Source organism: Squalius cephalus (assembly GCF_949319135.1).
Source record: "Squalius cephalus genome assembly, chromosome: 21".
Classification (NCBI taxonomy): domain Eukaryota; kingdom Metazoa; phylum Chordata; class Actinopteri; order Cypriniformes; family Leuciscidae; genus Squalius; species Squalius cephalus.
The window spans coordinates 22,181,495-22,200,493 of NC_137142.1; the positions used below are offsets into that span (position 1 = coordinate 22,181,495).

Here is an 18,999-nt window from a genome sequence, read left to right on the forward strand (position 1 = left end):
ACAATATGCCCCAATCACCACCCTCTGGATCTGGCCACACTGAAACACCTGCTCATATTGGTCAAGCCGAACTGCGTCACAGCCCCACAGCCCGTGGGTGGGGGAGTGTGACAGAGAGAGAGAGAGAAGGTGTTAACAGCTCCAAATGTCACCGTTTGCCCCGTACTTAACAAAGCCATATAGCCCACTCCCACGCGAATGTGACGTCTTCTATATGCTCTCGAGCTTCACCTGTCATTGGTGAATTCACACAATGACATCATAAGACACCTTTCTAGCTGCGCTCATGACATATTTTGAGGGGGACCAGGGCAGAGGGGCCTGACCACAAGATTTAAACTTTACTTCTCATCGACTCGATAGTTTCAGCAGGTCACATGCTTTAGGTACTTCTGCTTTTCAGTAGAGCTCACTGATAAAGAGGAACCGTGTTAAAAAAGAACAGCTTAGGGAACTTAGATATTTTCTATCTTTATACTGTTGATGCAAACACTAAAATAAGGATTTTATAAGGCACTATAAACACTGTATCTGCTTCGTGTAGTGTAGGTAGGCTACACTCTCTTGGATACAGAAATAAACTTTCAGAACTCCAGTAATGTTTTGCTCTCGCGCTCAAACAAAAACACACATATAGGCGCTTATCATTTGAGAACGAGCAGTGTGTTTGTGGTTATGTCCTTCACTGTGCTATCATCACGGAAAAAAGAAGTGGAAACGAAAACAAGACATTTCAAAACTGTCCGTGTGTTTGAGTGCAAAGGGTTGAGGATGACCTCTGTTGGTCGTGAGTTTACATGACATCTGATTTATGCAATTCAACTCCGACCTCGTATTATGATGCACCGGTGGTGCCGCCAACAGGCTGTATGAAATGTAGTAGCCTTCAACTTTGAATTGAAAGACAAATTTGCTTTTTAACTGAACTTTGTTAGCGTTAAAGTGAAGTATTTAATCTAGTCCTCTGTTATTTATTTATTTATTTATGTATAGAGGCAAAATTTCCACTGATAGACATAGCCTATTTATTAGTAGGCTAGACTAAAACAATTGAATACAATAGCTATTGTAAAATCTGAATAGGCCTATTCAATCCTTCTGAATAAATAGGTCCCTTTATGCATATACCGGTCAAAAGTTTGGAAACATTAAGGTTTTTTAATATTTTTGAAAGTATAGTCTCTTAATCTCACAAAGGCTTCATTTATTTGATCAAAAATAAACTGTAATATTGTTAAATGTTAGGCTATTACAATTTAAATTAAAGGGATACTCCACTTTTTTTGGAAATAGGCTCATTTTACAACTCCCCTAGAGTTAAACAGTTGAGTTTTACCGTTTTCGAATCCATTCAGCCGAGTTTATGATATTTAGAAGAATATCAGTAACCAGACAGTTTCTGGTCTCATTGACTTCCATAGTAGGAAAAAATATATACTATGGAAGTCAATGAGACCAGAAACTGTCTGGTTACTGATATTCTTCTAAATATCAGAAACTCGGCTGAATGGATTCGAAAACGGTAAAACTCAACTGTTTAACTGGGGGAGTTGTAAAATGAGCCTATTTCCAAAAAAAATGGAGTATCCCTTTAACTTGTTTCTGTTGTAATATTTTTCAAAATGTAATTTATTTTTGTGAATGCAAAGCTGACTTTACAGCAGCCATTATTTCAGTCTTGTCACGTGATCTTCAGAAATCTTTCTAACATCATTATTAATAATGTTGAAAACAGTTTTAGCTGTCTATATTATTATTATTATTATTTATATTTTCATGATACACTCTAATTCAAAAGTTTGGTGTAAGTACGTTTTTTTAAAAGGAAGAAAAATGAATAGCCTACTTTTATTTAGCAAAGGCGATTTAAATTGATTAAAAAAAGACAGTAAAGGCGTTTATGAAATTGTTGAATATTACAAAAAGTTCTATTTATAATAAATGCTGTTATTTTTAACTTTGTATTCATCAAAAAATCCTGTAAAAAAAAAAGCAGTTTCCACAAAATTATTAAGCAGCACAACTGTGTTTACTGTTTAGCATTAATAATAATAATAAATCACCAAAAGCACCAAATTTAGCATTATTTCTGAAGAAGTGACACTGAAGACTACAGAAATAGCTGCTAAAAAATTCAGCTTTGTGATCACAGGAATAAATTACACTTTGAAATATATTACAACAGAAACCAGATCATTTAAATTGTAATAATATTACACAGTTTTGCTGTTTTTATTGTATTTTTGATCATATAAATACAGCCTTGGTGAGATTAAGACATTATTTCAAAAACATTTAAAAAAATGTTTTTTTTTTTTTTACTTTTAAACAGAAGCTTACTGTGTGTATATTTATCGTTTTTTTTACTCTGTAGTGTTATTTCATTTAGGCTACTTTTTCTGTAGCCTAAATGAAATAAGCTATTTGTTCATATTAGCCTACTTATTTTTTGTATTTTACATTGCACAATTTCTTATTGCAAGCCATACAAATGGGTTTTTATTACAGAATGTGATGACATTTCTGCATTTCCATGTATTAAAAAAAATGAATGTACATTTATATCACTCTACGTTATTAGCCTGGCATTAAAATATTTAAAAAATAGTCAACACAGCTGTGATGAGGTTTCTGATACAATTTCAATTTGACATCTTTCCTCTAACTGCCATCTAATCCATTTCTCTATTTCCCCTATTTGAAAGCTATGGGAATGTAACATATACCAGTCTTCCATTTACCTTTATAGGTAAAAAGTTAACCCTAATACATTGCACATTCCTAATCCAGAAATGTGAAGAAGGTCCAAGCGCATTGCATTTGAGGAGGGGACACATTGCTAGAAATTAGTCCGTGTGGGCCAAAGATCACATTTTGAAAATCTTCCATTCTGTATAGTTTAGTTATAGGCTACCTAAAAAACTGTTATTGAAAGACTTTCGGACTCCTTGATAATTACAGGTGTGTCGAAGCAGGGTTAAACTCTGCAGGAAGGGTGTTAACTAGGCAACTAGGCTGTATATTACAGAGACATCCTATCTGAAGTCTTAAGATAAGTTCAGCATTCTAAATGAGATCCTAACTGAAATCACCATGGTTACTAAATAGATAAGACAGGCCCCTGGGACCATATTACAGAACCATCCTGACTCAGAATCCTAACTGTTTAGCAACCATTTTAATTTTACTTGGAATGTTTAAATTGTAAAGTAAGAGATCAGCCTCTGGACTACTAATAGCCTACAGTTTATCTGAAAAAGTGAATACAAACACATACCGTAGGCTACTTTAACACTTATTCCTGAACTGTAAAGATAAATCAAAGAGTGCACTCCCATCTCAAACCATCTTTGAATTTGCATAATGTATTAAGCAACAATGCCAGCAATTGTGCGACTTAATGTACTACATGCAATGTATTAGCCTAAATGTAGAAAGTATTTGTGTCCAGGTTTGGTTACGCTTTTGATGGCCAAACCTTTGAAAATATCCTCACAAATATTTTGAAACATGTTGAAAACTGACTGGAGGAGCATTTGAAATGTCCTCCTCTGTATTTCAAAGGCTCACAAATCATGATGCAGCATGTCTTCACTTGTGCTTTAGCCTATCCATTCTATGGACGTGCTTATCTTTATAAAGTTTACAGAACTCTACACACACCTTTGATATAAATCAAACAATGTGCTGCTACCGCATTGCCCGTTTTGTCTGCACTTGCTCCACTTTTGGGGAATGCTGAGAATGTGACCCCTAGTCCTGGAAAGCATATGTTTTGAGCGAACAGGAATTCGCCAGGATTTCAACTGGATTGGGAGTGGCACATACCAAATCCCAGGATTTGACTCTTCCATACATGGTAAACTTCAATATAAAATGACGTAACGGCCCACCCCTAAACAAACATAGGAAATAAGCTCTTATCAGCACAGAGACCTGACATTATTCGCTCACTTCTGAGGAAGCTCCGCCCAGGCATCGTCTCTTCAAAGTGAACGCCCTGTCCCGCTACAGTAACACGAAACTACAGACTTTATAGCACAGTTACAGTGCACCAGTTCAGGAACAACTTTACGCCAGCCGTTTAGGCTAAGTGTTGGAAGTATAATGCCTGTACGGGTTGTTTTACAAGGCCCTGGACCGTGGGGATTCCGTCTGGTCGGAGGGAAAGATTTCGAGCAGCCTCTTACAATCTCGAGGGTAAGAAGACGTTGACTTCGGATTTGTTAATAATTTAGCACAGAGAAAAAGTGGCGTTCATAGACACAACTAGGCCAAAACATTATGCTTCATAAAACGGATAAACCGTCTCAAGAACGTGCCACGCATGCCGCAGCATCCAACCGAAACGCACGTGAACTTAGACTCTAGAGCACTTGGATTAAATCGCCACTGTCTTCCTCTTAAAACATGGAAGCCAAAACTAACAAATTATATGGACACGAAATTAGATTCTTTCTCTAAATAGAACTACTAGGCTACGTGATTCCATATAGTTTCGTAGAAATAGACCGAAACTGTTTTTAAAACATTACAGGAATTCATGGCATAAGTGACACGTTATAATATGACACTTACGCGCGAGTTTCAAAAGTGTAGCATACCTTCAACTGCAACAAGCTGCCTGTCAGCTAATTTGCACCCAATCTGTTTTGTTAATGAAAAGATTTTACATATAAAGAAATATTAATTTACACCTATATTCACTTACATTAGAAGAAGCCTCCAGACATCAGCTTTCTAGAATAAGTTGTTTTACATAGAGTGGGTCTCCTCATCATGGGCGCTGCCATGATGAGATCACCTATTTGCTTCATATAGCACTTCCTGTCAGCGATCTATGTAAAAAATGAAGGCCCGTTCACATCAAGAACAATAACTGTTACCTTCCAAAAACAATTCATTGATAATGTTCTGTTCATTATAAGCGGGCACTGCAGGTATGTCATCTGCCACATTAAATGCTTCAGCTTTTAAAGCAGACTGGAATCTGAAAGGCTGATTTTTATCAGCTAGAAAAAAGTTCTGAAAGTGTATATGGATGTGTGAATCATGAGAGAAACAGGCAAAAAGGGTTTCAGCATCAAGTTGCAGATATTCTTAAATCAAACCTCATGCATTCAGGCTGATATAAACCACTGGTACTATTGGGATGAATACGAGTCAGCTAAACATAAATAAAAACTTGCTGACTGCACCTCAAACCACAAAGTTTCTTCTCATAAACAAGGTTCACACCCTTACACTTTATAGAGGAAGTCATCACATAACAAGTGAAAGCTGATCCACAGTTATTGTGCAAAAAAAAACGTTCAGTTTATATTTGGGCATGAAAAATGGCACAATTTCATTTTAAAGTAATAAAGGGTGATTTGTCTGCATTCACTAAAAAGCCTATTTTTCCTTTTAGATGATGATGATACTCATTTTTGGATTTTTTTTTTTTTTTTAGGTGACCCCAGGAAGTAAAGCGGCTCAGGCTGACCTTTGCATTGGGGACATGATCCTGGCCATAGATGGAGAGTCAACAGAGGGCATGACTCACCTGGAAGCACAAAATAAAATCAAAGCCTGCCTTGAGGAAATGGTGCTTTCCATTGACAGGTGAGGGGAACATGCTGTGGTTTGTCTGAATTACCAAATATATATCATTAGCCATGAGTAATCTTGCCTTGACTAATAAACCAGGTGTTGTTTATTACGAATATTGGCTCTTTGACAAATTGCTTCTTCTTTTTTTTTTTACCTTATTTGTAAGTCACTTTGGATAAAGGTATCTGCTAAATGCACACAGAAAAGCGTGATGTAACAAAACTTCTTTAAAAAAATACAAACTGACAAAGTACATTTTAGTACATTTTGTAGAGATCCCCGTTAAAAAAAGTTTTGCAACAAATGCTGACTTTTTGGAAGTGGAGATTTTATAAATTGAAGATTGGCCATGCACCTTTTAATGGGCCCAACAATGAGGATTTGTATTTGTACAAGAACATTTCATTAAATGTTACAAAAATCTAATTTTTTTAATGTGTTATAATAGCTAGAAAGTATAATATAATTCAATGACACAGTGGAAAACAATGGCATACACTGTAAAATGTTGCTGGGTGTAATTTTCAGCTCGTTTTTTTTTTTTTTCAGCAAGTCATTCAAAAGACATTCTTACAATTTCGACATATCCTCATCTGTGTCAATCAGCTTGAAAATGCTACATTGGTGGCAAGTCAGAATTTGCAACAACATTGTTCAATACATGACAGAAAACCCAATGTGTTTTATGCCTTGCAAATTTACACAATACAAGAGTACAATTACATCAACTTGCCCAAAAACTGTCTCACACTGGTCATCAGGCCATTCTTACTTTTAAGCCTTGATTGTATACTTTATATTTTAATCAATTATTGAATCACTGTATGACACTTTTTTTTTTCAAAGATCTGAGACAAAAATGTGGTCCCCACTGGTCAATGAAGAAGGAAAGCCCAATCCATACAAGATGAATCTGGCAAATACAGATACACAGGTACGTTTCAGCTCTGCTTAACTGGTAGCTGAGGGATTTTTAAATGGACCCCTGATTATTTTCAATGAGCTTTAAAGATATTCATTGTGCTTGAGGCTGTCATACATAACAGGACCATATCCGCTAAACAAATAAAGGCACGTCACTTATAGGCTGCCAAAGTGAAGTCATTGTTTATGTCCTAACAAGCCTTATCCATGGAGACCGGTGAGTTTATCAGCCAAAGCCATGACGCAAGACCCACATCCTGCAGGCTAAGTTGGAAACTTAGGGTCAGAATGTGAGTGATCATAGGAAGTGTGTGGAGTTTGACTACATAGTTTTGGTGTTATAAATGTTTCCCGATTCAAGCAGAGAGCGAAACATAATAAAAAACAACTGCTAAATATGTTGTTAACAGTGGAAACTTTCACAGTGTCATTAAAACCTCAGTCTTTGGCAAAACTTTTCTATGTCTGTTTTTTGTTTAATGGGCTTAGTTCACATCATCTTGGTTATTTAACAAAAGTAATGATTGATTCTCAGATATTTTTTTTTGGTCTAATAGTTATATATTACTGCATTCCTTATTAAATGATATACCCCCGGTTTCACAGACAATGCTTAAGATAGTCCCAGACTAAAATACATGTTTGAGCTGTTCTAACTGAAAGCTACTTGCACTGACATATCTTAAAATATGTCACTGCCATTGTTTTATCTCAAGATGCACACCAGTAATGTTTATTTCCTTTTCTGAGGCATGTTTATAAAAGCTACTTAAATGTTCTAATTGAAATAAGGCCTAATCCTGGCTTAGTATAAGCCCTGTCTGTGAACCGGGCCCTAATGTCTTTGTTTCAATCTCTTAAAGGTATAGTTCACCCAAAAATGAAATTCTGTCATCATTTACTCACCCTCATGTCGCTCCAAACCTTTATGACTTTTTCTTCTGTGAAGACATTTTGAAGGCATTTTCTTTTTTTCTTTATGTATTTTTCTGTACATTTTGTCTGTATTTATGTATGTAAATTGTCATGTTCTTTTAGCATCTGGGCAAAAAACTACAGTTGGAAAGTTGGCTAATGGCATATTTACAGAAATTATAATGTGTAATGTTCTTATAAATAAATGTAAGGGTAAAATTCACACAGTTTTGTAATGGCATGAGGGTGTGTAAATGTAAATGATGACAGAATTTTCATTTTTGGGTGAATTGTGTTTTTAAAGCTATACTTCTCTCCTCATAGTTGTCTCATAATTCCTGGTGTCTTTTTCTGTAGGAGGTAAAACAAATAGGCTCTGCTCATAACAGGAGTGCTATTCCATTTAATTCTGGCAGTCCCAGGGTGGTCACCAACCTTTACAATAACCCTGCTGGCCTGTATTCCTCTGAGAACATTAAGAGTTTCAACAGCGCAGTGGATGATGTCCAGACTTCTGCTGTCTCCAATGAAGCCAGTAAGAAGTAAGCATGATGCACACCACACTGACATACTTGTCACAAAGCCATATGGTGCAACCAACATGTAGGAAAAACATAACAAATCAGGAAATGATATCATAGAGTGGACACCTTCATGACTATAAGTCTCTAAAATAGCAAATAATTTGACCTTTTTATAAGGCAAGGTTAATACAGGTTGTTAAATGTCACGTGGGGCAACTCCTCAAAAACCTAATGGTGTTTAATAAATTATTAATGTGTGATATTTGAAAAATAATTGTACCTTTAAAAATACAGTACCTTATTTTTATTTTATTTTATCTTTTGGAAAGAAGTCCCTTATGTTCACCAAAGCTGCAAAAATATCACAGTAACATTGTGGTTATAATATTAAATTTAAAATAATTTTCTATTTTAAAATGTAATTAATTCCTGTGATGGCAAAGCTGAATTTACTCAGAGTCCAGTCACATGATCATTCAGAAATCATCCTAATATGCTGATTTGGTGCTCAAGAAACTTATTATCAATAACATTTGTGCTGCTTAATATTCTTGTGGAAACCGTAATATTTATTCAGGATTCCTTGATGAATAGAAAGTTCAAATGGGCAGCATTATAAATGTCTTTGTCACTTTTGAGTTTTGAGAATTTAATGGGTCCTTCCTAAATAAAACTTTTTTTTTTTATCTTGATCCTAATCTTTGGAACAGTAGTGTATATTTATTTTTTTTAAATTATTTAAGTAAGGATTGAGATGTGTACACTCACATGTATTCAGTGTGTAAGGAAAATATGTTATTAGTGTTTACTTGATTAAATTTAAACTTTCTCGAAAATGAGTTTTTCAAAACCATACGAAATCAACAAGAATATAAAGTTTTAAGAACCAAGCACGTGTTCTGGACTAGATTTTTAAAAGATTTTTGTCTTAATCATGAACACTCTTATAAGTCATTTAATACTGCAACATTCATTTCTGTTCTGTGCTGTGTAAGTATAGCTATTTGAATTTATGGCTGTCAGGGCTGAAACGAGTCAGTTGGGATTGGCTTGAATGACATAATACTATTGAGATAACATTGTTTGTCTTGTGACTGTCATATGTGACCTTCTTCCTGTATTATAGCTCAGATCCCTGTAAACCTGGCCAGCCAAAGCCTGCATTACCTGCAGACTCTGAGGTGTACAAAATGCTGCAGGAGAATCAAGAATCCAATGAGCCTCCTCGCCAGTCTGCCTCTTTTAAAGTTCTGCAGGAGATCCTGGAAACTGGTATAATATCTAAACACACTGTGTATACCCTACTACATTGTGTCTGAATTACATGAAGGTGACCAAGCCTTAGCTTCTGTTGACAAAATGGGTATCTGCAATTCTGGTCATTCATAATCATTAGCTGTGAAACACGTTTTGTAAATGGCATCAGATGATCTGGCCTATAAAAAAAAGCCTAAGCATCTTTGTTTCTTTGTGTCAGGTGATGTAGATAAACCCTCTGGCTTCAGAAGCGTCAAGGCCCCCACCCCAAAGATTGGAGCCTCAGTTGGGAATCCTGAAAAGCTCTCTCTATGTGACAAATGCGGTTCAGGGATTGTGTAAGTTTCACTGTTTTGGTATATCTTTTTAGGAGTTTTAAGGAAATTCATGCATCCAAGAACAGTTGCAAGTACTTTGTAGTTTCATGTCCAGTGTCGCCATCTAGTGGACCATTCTGGAACTGAATCTCTTTATATTATCTTCTTTGGATTTGGATTTCTCCATAATGATCAAGTGGTGTTCACTGCAGAGCCAAATGATTGCCTTGTCCAAATATCCACACTTGCGGTCTTTGCACTTGACCACTTGTCTACTTGCATGACGTATTTCCTCTATTTGGCCCAAGTGTTCAAGTAGGCGTAAAGACTGCAAGTGTGTGTAGAACTTTTGATTACTTGATAGGACACACTCACACTTATAGTGTTGCAAAAAATGCAAGTGTTTACAGAGCTTTTATTTATTATATTTTCAACACTTTGCATTTTAAAATAAACTTCTACATGTCTGTTCAGTAGTTGCTATGTAACTATCCGAAGACACAAATTTAAAATTGTGGTGCTTCTAATTAAGTGATAAAAACAGTTGCAAAAGGCCTACACATACCATACTCATCTTTGCACCAATAAAATGTTTTACTACCAAATTATATGACTCTAATTAATTTAAATTACAGTGGAATATTTTCCTCGACATCTCGCGATTTTGGGCCACATGAGTTCTCGAAAATAATGCATGATGGGATACGCTTAGCCTTGAATACCGATCCGAAGCAGTATTTGAGATAGTGTGGGCTTAATGTACATTAAGGGCAGTGCACTTTGGCATTTTTAAGACATGGGACAGTCTTGCGCACTTACTTCCTGTGTGGCTAAGACCGCAAGTGTGGGTATTTGGACATGGCAGATTTCATGTCAAGCTCCACCCATTGGTTCTGCAGTGAGCAGCCTCTCATAATAATAGGATTTTTTCCCAAACATGTTTTCCTATACTGTGACTAACTTTGATCTCTCTCTTTTTGTTTTGGTTTTAAAGAGGAATGATTGTCAAAGTTCGAGATAAGTTTCGCCACCCAGAGTGCTACGTTTGCACAGACTGCGGCATCAATCTGAAGCAGAAAGGACACTTTTTTGTTGAGGACAAGATTTACTGTGAGAAACACGCACGCGAACGCGTCACTCCTCCAGAGGGTTATGACGTTGTCACGGTTTTTCCAAAGTAGAATCTTACCAGCATTCTGCTTTAAAACTGCACATTCCCTTATGTGGGGTATTCCTTCAGAAATCTGTAACACTTTATTTGGATAGTCTTTCAATGAGGCTGCTTTGTTGCCAGCATGAATGTTTGAAACAACTCTTACATGCTCAGACAGAAGTACATGGATTTTAATGGACTTCGGCAACAATAATCAGGAAATGTGATTAGACATCACCTGAATATGTGAATACAGGGTCTATCCAGATTAAGTGCTATTGTTATCATACATTCCAATGTCTTAGTCATTCCATATATCTCTTTGTATAAAAGGCTCATATTATTGGTGCTAGGGTATATTAAGACCACTTACTGCATTAGCAGTTTTTCATAAAAAGTTGATCATTGAAATGTATTATGTAATCATGGTCATATTTCTCACACACATCGGTATGTAAAATCTATTCCCTGTATGTATATTGTCTTTTGGATTCTCCGTATTTTTTTATGAAATAACTTGTTCAGCCATGCTAGAAAAATAAAATGTTGCATATCCATTGTGAAATTTCTTTATGGTTTATTTATTAAAAGATTGACCTTTTACAGGCTTTTTTTGATTAGGAATGTTTATTCATTTGAATCGTGCTGGACTTTCAATAAAAGCCTTTCTGCAGAAGCATAATTATAGCAGAATAAATGACTGAATATTTGAATGTTGCATTGAAAGCACAAACACACTCATACTTCAGAGTGCAATAGTTTTTGTTTCTGCAGCTGTAAGAAATCTCAAAAGTGAACCTAATCACAATTACTCAGTTCTTGCAAGAATGTACTAATTGAAACACAGGGTTATTTGACACAGCATGTGCATAGGGAAAAACATGCACACACCAAGCATAACGAAATTAAATATTTAGAGACATTGAATGTGTCTGGAGCATTTTTTTTTTTTTAAGAAATTAAGGTTTCAATTGTACTTAGTTGGGATATTTTAATGTTTTTTTTTTTCCCCATTAGAGATATTGCACGGTCTCCCCGAGTGTGAGCACCCGTTGCTCTGGAAAGCTCAGCTGGTGTACGGCGCATGCGCAGAACCCTGTCAGTAAAATTACAACACGCAAGCTTGCTTCACGAGACACTAAAGCATTTTTATATGAATTTATTTCGCTTGATTGTACAATTTATATTCTACAAAAGCACTCGATTGAAAAAAGATTTTAAAAAATAACTTTTTGTTTATTTGCTTGAATTAAAAAGGGAAGAAGGACATATCAGAAACAATATTTACAACATTGATTTGTCTGTCATCGTCATAGACATATGGAAGCATGCAATAAAACGTTTGAATAATTAAAATGATAAAATGATTATGTTGTTGTTTTTCAGGCATAAACGAAAAGTAAAATTAATCCACATATGAGCTGCCCTGAAACGTGTCATACTCGTGGTCCTAATAGCAATTGTTAACTTTTGCCAGATTTGTTTTGCTACTCGCAGATTAGACTTTCCTCAGCAAATCAAAATGTCAGATTGTCCTGAAAATTGCAGTTAAATTCCTCTAGCAACAAATCAGAGCAGTAGCCTTGGGTTTCTTGCCAATTTGATGATGAGTTTGTGGAGTGCCACTTGGACGCGCACGAGCTTGATGCGCTGTTACGCGCTTCCAAGCAAGCGCTTGGCACCGTGAGGTTCCCCTGATCCCGAACGTGATTTGAAATTTGTCGAACGTGGTCTGCAATTCTCAGTGTTTCTGACAATGCCCAAATGTAATTGTGCGCGAATCTCAATGTCTCAATTTTAGTCAGTTTCGCGTCATCTGGAAAAGTTGGAAGCACGCTTCTCAGAGTATCCAGAGCAGAGTTCAGCTTATGCATGCGGTGCCTTTCTCTATCGTTTGCCTTCCCTCTGCGATTCCCACGTTGTCTGCTTGCTGATTTAACTGGCATCTTTTTCTTCATTCTTTTATTTCTTGTATTCTCTTCGCTGAAGGTAGATGGGCATTCTTTAGTCGCTGAGTCTGTGTTGCCAAGCTCATATTCTCTGTTGTATTTAATTTGTTGACCTTTGGTAATGTCTGTGGATCCAGACTTGAGATCTAATGCCGAACTCCTGTTAGATTTAAAGGTCCCATTCCTTCCTCCCGAAGCGCACGTGGATCTTGGGGTCATTCTGTAAACATAAAACACAACTGGACATCCTTAGTCCAAGGTCTCGAATAACAATCTATAAGAAACCTATCATACTTTAGATGCTTACCTCTTGCAGACTGGCTCGGTGAAGCCGAAGTTCCGTGAGGGTGTTGGTCTAGAGCACTGAGAGTCCTGTCTATCAGTGAGCAACATGCAGTCTCTTTATTCATTCCCTTAATATATAAATCAAGAGGACAATAGAGGGTGATGCGCCCAATCGTCATTGATGTCCCTTTATCCTGTCTGCGCTCTATAGGACAAACAAATGGAGTCAAGTGGCCAATCAGAACTGAGACGGTCCTTTCCAAAAACGTACATTCATAGTTTCAGAAACAAACTAAGAGAGGGTTTTAAAACAGGATAGTTTTCTATAGTTGTCTGTCATTTTCTAACTTAGTCATTTTTCTCGTTTATATTAAAAATCATAATTTCACCACCAAGCGAACTATTGCAAACTACCAAGCCTACTGCAAATATATACTGGCATGTAAGCCTTTTTCCCCACAATGAATGCTATATCATCACGATTGAGTTAATAATGGCACTGAATACGCATGAAGTTTTCTCAAACACCAGCTTCTGGAATGGGTGGTATAAAAAGTTAATGGATCTTGAGCAGGAAAAGTCGCAGCAGGTGACTTGGTAATCTTACTGCGTTAACATAGAAACCATGTAGGTTTTATGAACATACGTGCTTCGGGGACTTTTTAGTGGCACTTATATATACATTTTAACAAGTAATTTTAAAAAATCAGAGCTGAAAATATTTACTGATAAACAATATTATTTTAGTGTCATTGCCGTTGTGCGCCTTCTGGTGATATCCCTGTGCGTAAATTGTTTTGTAGTGCGCAAAACCCTGGGAAATGTATATTTAAGCGAAGAAAATGTGGAATAACGTGTGTCTATGTGCAGGAGAAGTTCCTTTGTGCAATGAAAACACAGAAATTTATGCACAACTAAATTTGCAAAGAAAATAGAATGCGTGCGCACTGATGTCTCCAAATGGAGTCCGTTATTAGGTACATTAAGTGCGCGTCGTAAATATAGTCGCAGTTGCAAACAAGACTTTCAACATGGTCGGATAGCACGAGTTTACACTTGGCCCCAAGTCTTGATAAATCTTAATTTATTGGAGAGACCAAGAGCCCTGTTATGGGCGCAAAATATTTACCGTGGTTCCCAAGTGTCCACAAAGGCACTCATCGCCAGTCTAACTAAATATGTATTTTGGAGGACATCTGATAACCATATGCTTTCAATAAAATGGACAAATAAAGCAAGGAGATAGGGAATGTTGTCGTGCTGTTATAAAGTCCTCGAAATAATCCAAAGTAAACCAAATATTACCGCTTTACAAATAACTTTTGATGCCAGACCCATATTGGGATATCGCGGGACAGGTGTGGGTTTGGGACTGTCAGATTTGTCATCCGATTTTTATCAGTGCAGAGTAATATCTTGCTTGTTATGCAAAGTATGGGCAAACATAGGCGACCTGTTGCTGTGGAAATCATAGATATCGCAAAGAACATGATTTAACAATAAATGCGCCCTATACTGAAGAGCAGGTGATACCTGGCCTCGCTCTCTTGAGTGATAGGCTGCTTCTTCAACTGCTGCACTTTACAATCTGTTGTAGTTATTTATGAAACGAAATCTATTTCTTATTATTTTAACAAACAGAAGTACCAGGTGGGGCTTTATTTTCATCCCCAGCCTTTGTTTGAAGGGCATCTGAAGAAGGCAATCAAGGACCAAAACTCGCTGACCAGCTTTTTGCCATCCATTTGTCCCAAACTGGCAGAAAAGCTATTTAATTCTTCTCTCTTGTTCAGACGCGGAAAAGGCTGCACATAGAGAAGAAAAGGAAACTTCACTGAGAAGACAAAAACAACAACTTAAAAACATTTAATTACAACCCGGATGCCATATGTACACCTCTTGTTAAAACTCAAACAATGTCAACTCTTTTGTGTGGTAAAACGTGCACCTTTGGAGACGTGTGCGCTTTTGGAACGGTGTGCGCATCGAGACCCGAAAGATCTTGAGTACACTTCTTGGAAGAAGTAATGCAGTTTTAATGTGCTTTTGAGCTTTCTTTTAGAGTCCGTCCATTGTGCTAAAACGCATATGCTTGTTATGACCGAATACACCAATTATAATTGAATAGGCAAGAGCTTCTTGCTAAAACTCTATTTGGTTTGAGCAATCGGGGGTCACCCTCAATAATTAAGCTTTGGTGCGGCTGTGAATGCGTGGGTTCAACTGCAGCTTTTCTCCAAATTGTACCCACATTCAGCTCAGACTTGAATCGAATTTATCTTACTATTGCTGTAACTTGCCAAGTTTTAGCATGATGAAAATAGACTAAAATTATATATTTTTTATAAATACATAAAGAGCTGTAAATCATTTTGAAAAACTATCTGTGAACTTCACTGTTCTACTATTTCCATATTTTTTTTCTTACTTGTATTGTATTATTTCATGTGTAGTTGTATGGATTAGTCCAGTGTATTTTAAAATGTTATTTTCTTTAAAAACAAATATATATTTTGGGCACTTTTATGCCCCATTAGCAGAATTTCAACTTTGAAAGCAGAAAACAAAGCTGTCTTAGAAACGTTTACCTTGCTTTTATCATTTCGTTATACTTTTCAAATTATTTAATTAATAGACCTATTTTGTGGTGTTTTCTTCATCCCATACCCAGACTTACAATCTTTTCCTAGCCTAAGTTTTATTCATCATTTAGCATATAGGCCTACTGGTTACCAATATAAGTCCCACAGAATCAATTTCAATTATTCCATCTTTACCAAGTAAATTACATTTGTTCTATTCTTTGAAAAGAGAAATCTGATATGAAGAAAAATGTTATATTGAAGTATTGTTTTATTTGGTCGTATATTTTTACTTTCCACAAAAACTTACCCACCCCACACCCTTAAACCAATGCAAAAAAAAAAAAAAAAAAAAGTAATTCATCCGTTTGATTATTTAGTTGTCTAATAAACCTGCACTGTAAAAAATGTTGTCTGAAGTCAAGTAAAATCAACTTGGATGTTTACTTTAACTTAAATTAGGTCTACATAAAACTGACTTGAAAAAATTAGTTGAATCTTGTATAACTTATAACTTCTTTTTGAAAATTGCTTAACTTATTTTGACGAGTTAAAGCAATGTAAAAACATGTTGCCATAACTTATTGATCATATGTTTTTGTCATGATTCAGAGAAGGGAGGACCCAGCAGAATGAACAGTGTGATATTTATTGACAAAGACAAAAACACAGGCAGGAACAGTCCAAACAATAGGGCAGGGCACACACCTGGAGAACAGGTAGGTCGAAGATGAGACAGCAAAGACGTGACGGCCAAAGATGGAGACAAGGCAGCGGCTCAGGGAATCAGAGGCTTGACAGGTGATGAGACTGGACGTAGCACCAGGCTAGCTGCCAGACCAGGAGAGGGTGCAACAGGATGCGGGACAGGAACCAACACGAGACAAGACAACAATAATAAGCAAAATAAAACAAAGAGACTAGAGAAAAATAAAGTAACAATACTGAAATAACAGGATCTAGCAAAATAAATAAAAGGACTAGATATAAAAGTACTGAAACTAGAAAAAGAAATAAGATAACCTTGTAGGAAACTAACGAGAAAATAATAAGATTAGTTAATCAAAAACAAAAGAGAAACCAAAAATAAAACTTGGAACTAGATCAAAATAAAGACTAGAACTTGATGACTTAAAATCAGGAACAAAGAAAAAAAAACTAGATAAAAATCAAAACAAGATAGAACTGACAGCGAAACTAAATCTAGCACTGACTGACAAAAAACGAGAATGCATACACACATTGAATGCAGACAACGCACAAAACGAACCAGCAAAGACATTAGGGAAAGAGGCACAATATAAAGGGACCAGAGCACATGAGGATCAGGTGAGCACAATTAGTGAAACGAGGACAAGACGTGGACTAAACTGTATGGGACTAAACAAGGGGGCGTGGTAACAGGAAACAAGGAGGCGGGGCAAGAGGAGCACATGGCAAACACAAACAAAGACAGAGCCATGTGCTCAAACGCAAGACAAACATAGAAACACGAAACAAAGACAAAACAGACAAGGCTGCCAAGGCAGAACCCTGACAGTTTTACAGTGGTATTATTAGCCTACTAATATTGTTGGCTTCTTGACAATTGCTTTGTGTTTGGATAAAAGCGTCTGCTAAATACACGAATACATGTAAATGTACCTTTCTCTAGGTAAACAAATATTTAATCACACAGACACACAAATAGGCCTAAGCATTTGCATACAAAATCGTAGTTCAAAATTGTAGTTTAAAAAAAAAAGCGATTTTAGGCTATTAGGCCTAAATCTGTTACTTTTTTCCGTGTACTGACGAACTGTAATAAATATAGGGGAGAGCGGGGCACAAAGTAACGCTTTTTGACTTTCTCAGTTTGTGTAAATCTACTTATGGTTCAGAGTATTTATTTTTTCCCACATTAATTTCCCACATGTCTACTACAATTATGTGTTTTTGTTTTATTAATACAGTATATACTTTTTTCTTGATATACCCCGAAAGAATGGAAGTGAAATGTGACAACATGCCCCATAGGTGGGGTACATTGTAACATGTGAGGGGCACATTGTAACATGACATATGACAGCTTAAAATGTTATCTGATCTAATAAAAAAATATACAAAACAAACTAAAATATTTTCTAAATAAAATACAATTAAAAAACCTTTTCATATAAAATAATGGCAATTTTTAATAATTAAATATAAACGCATTTTTGAGTTTTGACTACGAACACAGCAAAACACAGCTATAAAACATAGTTCAAAACAAATAAATAATTAGTAATTTCTGAACATTGAATAAAATTAATAAAAGTATAGAATATAATAGCATATTTCTAATAGGGGCACATTGTAACGCAGTGTTACAACATGCCCCCGCCTGCACAAATGGGATTTAAAGCCTGCTAGTGTCTTCTGCTAGTTAGCGAAGCATTAAATAACTATCTCAACTGTTAAATAACATATTGGAGATTAAAATAATATCAGATTTGTCTTATTTTAAATAAACACAAAAAATAGAGATGAAAAATTAACTTAAGTAAGAAATTTACTTTTGCTATGGTATAAATGTCTATGGATATCTTCCAAAAAAAAAAAAATTGGCGGATTTTTTTTCTCTATATAGTGTTGATATGGCAACTAATAAATACACAAAGTTTCGTCATCCAAGCATGTGCGGAAGTATTTAAAACAAGCGTGTTACAACTAGCCCCGCGTTAGGTTGTGCCCCGCGCTCCCCTAAATGACCATAACTATATGAACGACCTATTAACAGGTTTTGTTATATATATTAAAAGTTTTTTTTTTATTAAAAGGTTAAACAAAACAAGGTAGAAACATTTTACCAAAATACCCAGTCTGTCCTTTAAAAACATCAATAGCGCCATCAAGTGACCATTCAAAGCACTGCATGTGCATGAAACCACACTGTATAAAACCAACACAAACGTTTGCCACTGTCGCCTTTGTCTTTTGGCTTGCTTAGTTGGGGACACTTAATATTCAACAATAATATTGATCTGCCTGCACTGTACACCATTATATGAGAACTGAACTGAGCTGGACGATGACATTAGCCTACTGTTTTCTCCAGAGCGGCTATATAAATGAACAAAATTAATAACTTACAACAAAAATGAACCATCACTGAACTTACTTAAGCTGGACTATGACGCTATTTTCCTCTAGATATGCTGTACAGCCGAAACAAACTTTGTTGTATTATTTTCATGTTATCACTGTAAAGCTGTTTTGAAACAATCTGTATTGTAAAAAGCGCTAAATATATAAAGGTGACTTGACTTATCATCAGTGCAGCCCAACTCAGTAGATCATTATTGCAAATAACCTATGATGAAATTATTCATTCAATGAATATGAATTAAGTTTTCTTGGCAGGTTCTTTTTTTTTTGTAAAGGAAGGGCCAGAAGGTGAAAGTTTAATCACCAGAAAGTGGTGCTTTCTGGTGATTAAAACTTAATTAATAATTAAAAAAATAAAACATGACATAAAAT

At 35.9% G+C, this 18,999-nt stretch overlaps 2 protein-coding genes across 3 annotated transcripts; one reads left to right on the top strand and one right to left on the bottom strand.

Annotated features, from left to right (window-relative positions):
* The first annotated feature begins 3,796 nt into the window (after positions 1 to 3,796).
* Positions 3,797 to 10,862, top strand: pdlim1 (PDZ and LIM domain 1 (elfin)). The gene is made up of 7 exons (XM_079855207.1): positions 3,797 to 4,200; positions 5,453 to 5,604; positions 6,439 to 6,526; positions 7,789 to 7,973; positions 9,082 to 9,227; positions 9,433 to 9,550; positions 10,524 to 10,862. Exons 1-7 carry the CDS (start codon positions 4,108 to 4,110, stop codon positions 10,708 to 10,710), a joined length of 969 nt encoding a protein of 322 aa, XP_079711333.1. The 5' UTR covers positions 3,797 to 4,107; the 3' UTR covers positions 10,711 to 10,862.
* Positions 10,863 to 11,929: 1,067 nt separating this feature from the next.
* Positions 11,930 to 16,483, bottom strand: neurog3 (neurogenin 3). Of its 2 annotated transcripts, XM_079855210.1 has the most exons (4): positions 16,207 to 16,483; positions 14,564 to 14,721; positions 12,939 to 13,121; positions 11,930 to 12,851 (listed from the first exon to the last, which is right to left on the bottom strand). In XM_079855210.1, the coding sequence occupies exons 3-4, from the start codon at positions 13,022 to 13,024 to the stop codon at positions 12,200 to 12,202; spliced, it is 738 nt and encodes a 245-aa protein (XP_079711336.1). In that variant the 5' UTR covers positions 13,025 to 13,121; positions 14,564 to 14,721; positions 16,207 to 16,483; the 3' UTR covers positions 11,930 to 12,199. The 2 variants fall into 2 exon arrangements, with proteins under 2 accessions (XP_079711336.1, XP_079711337.1); XM_079855211.1 differs by lacking the exon at positions 14,564 to 14,721.
* Positions 16,484 to 18,999: the final 2,516 nt, after the last annotated feature.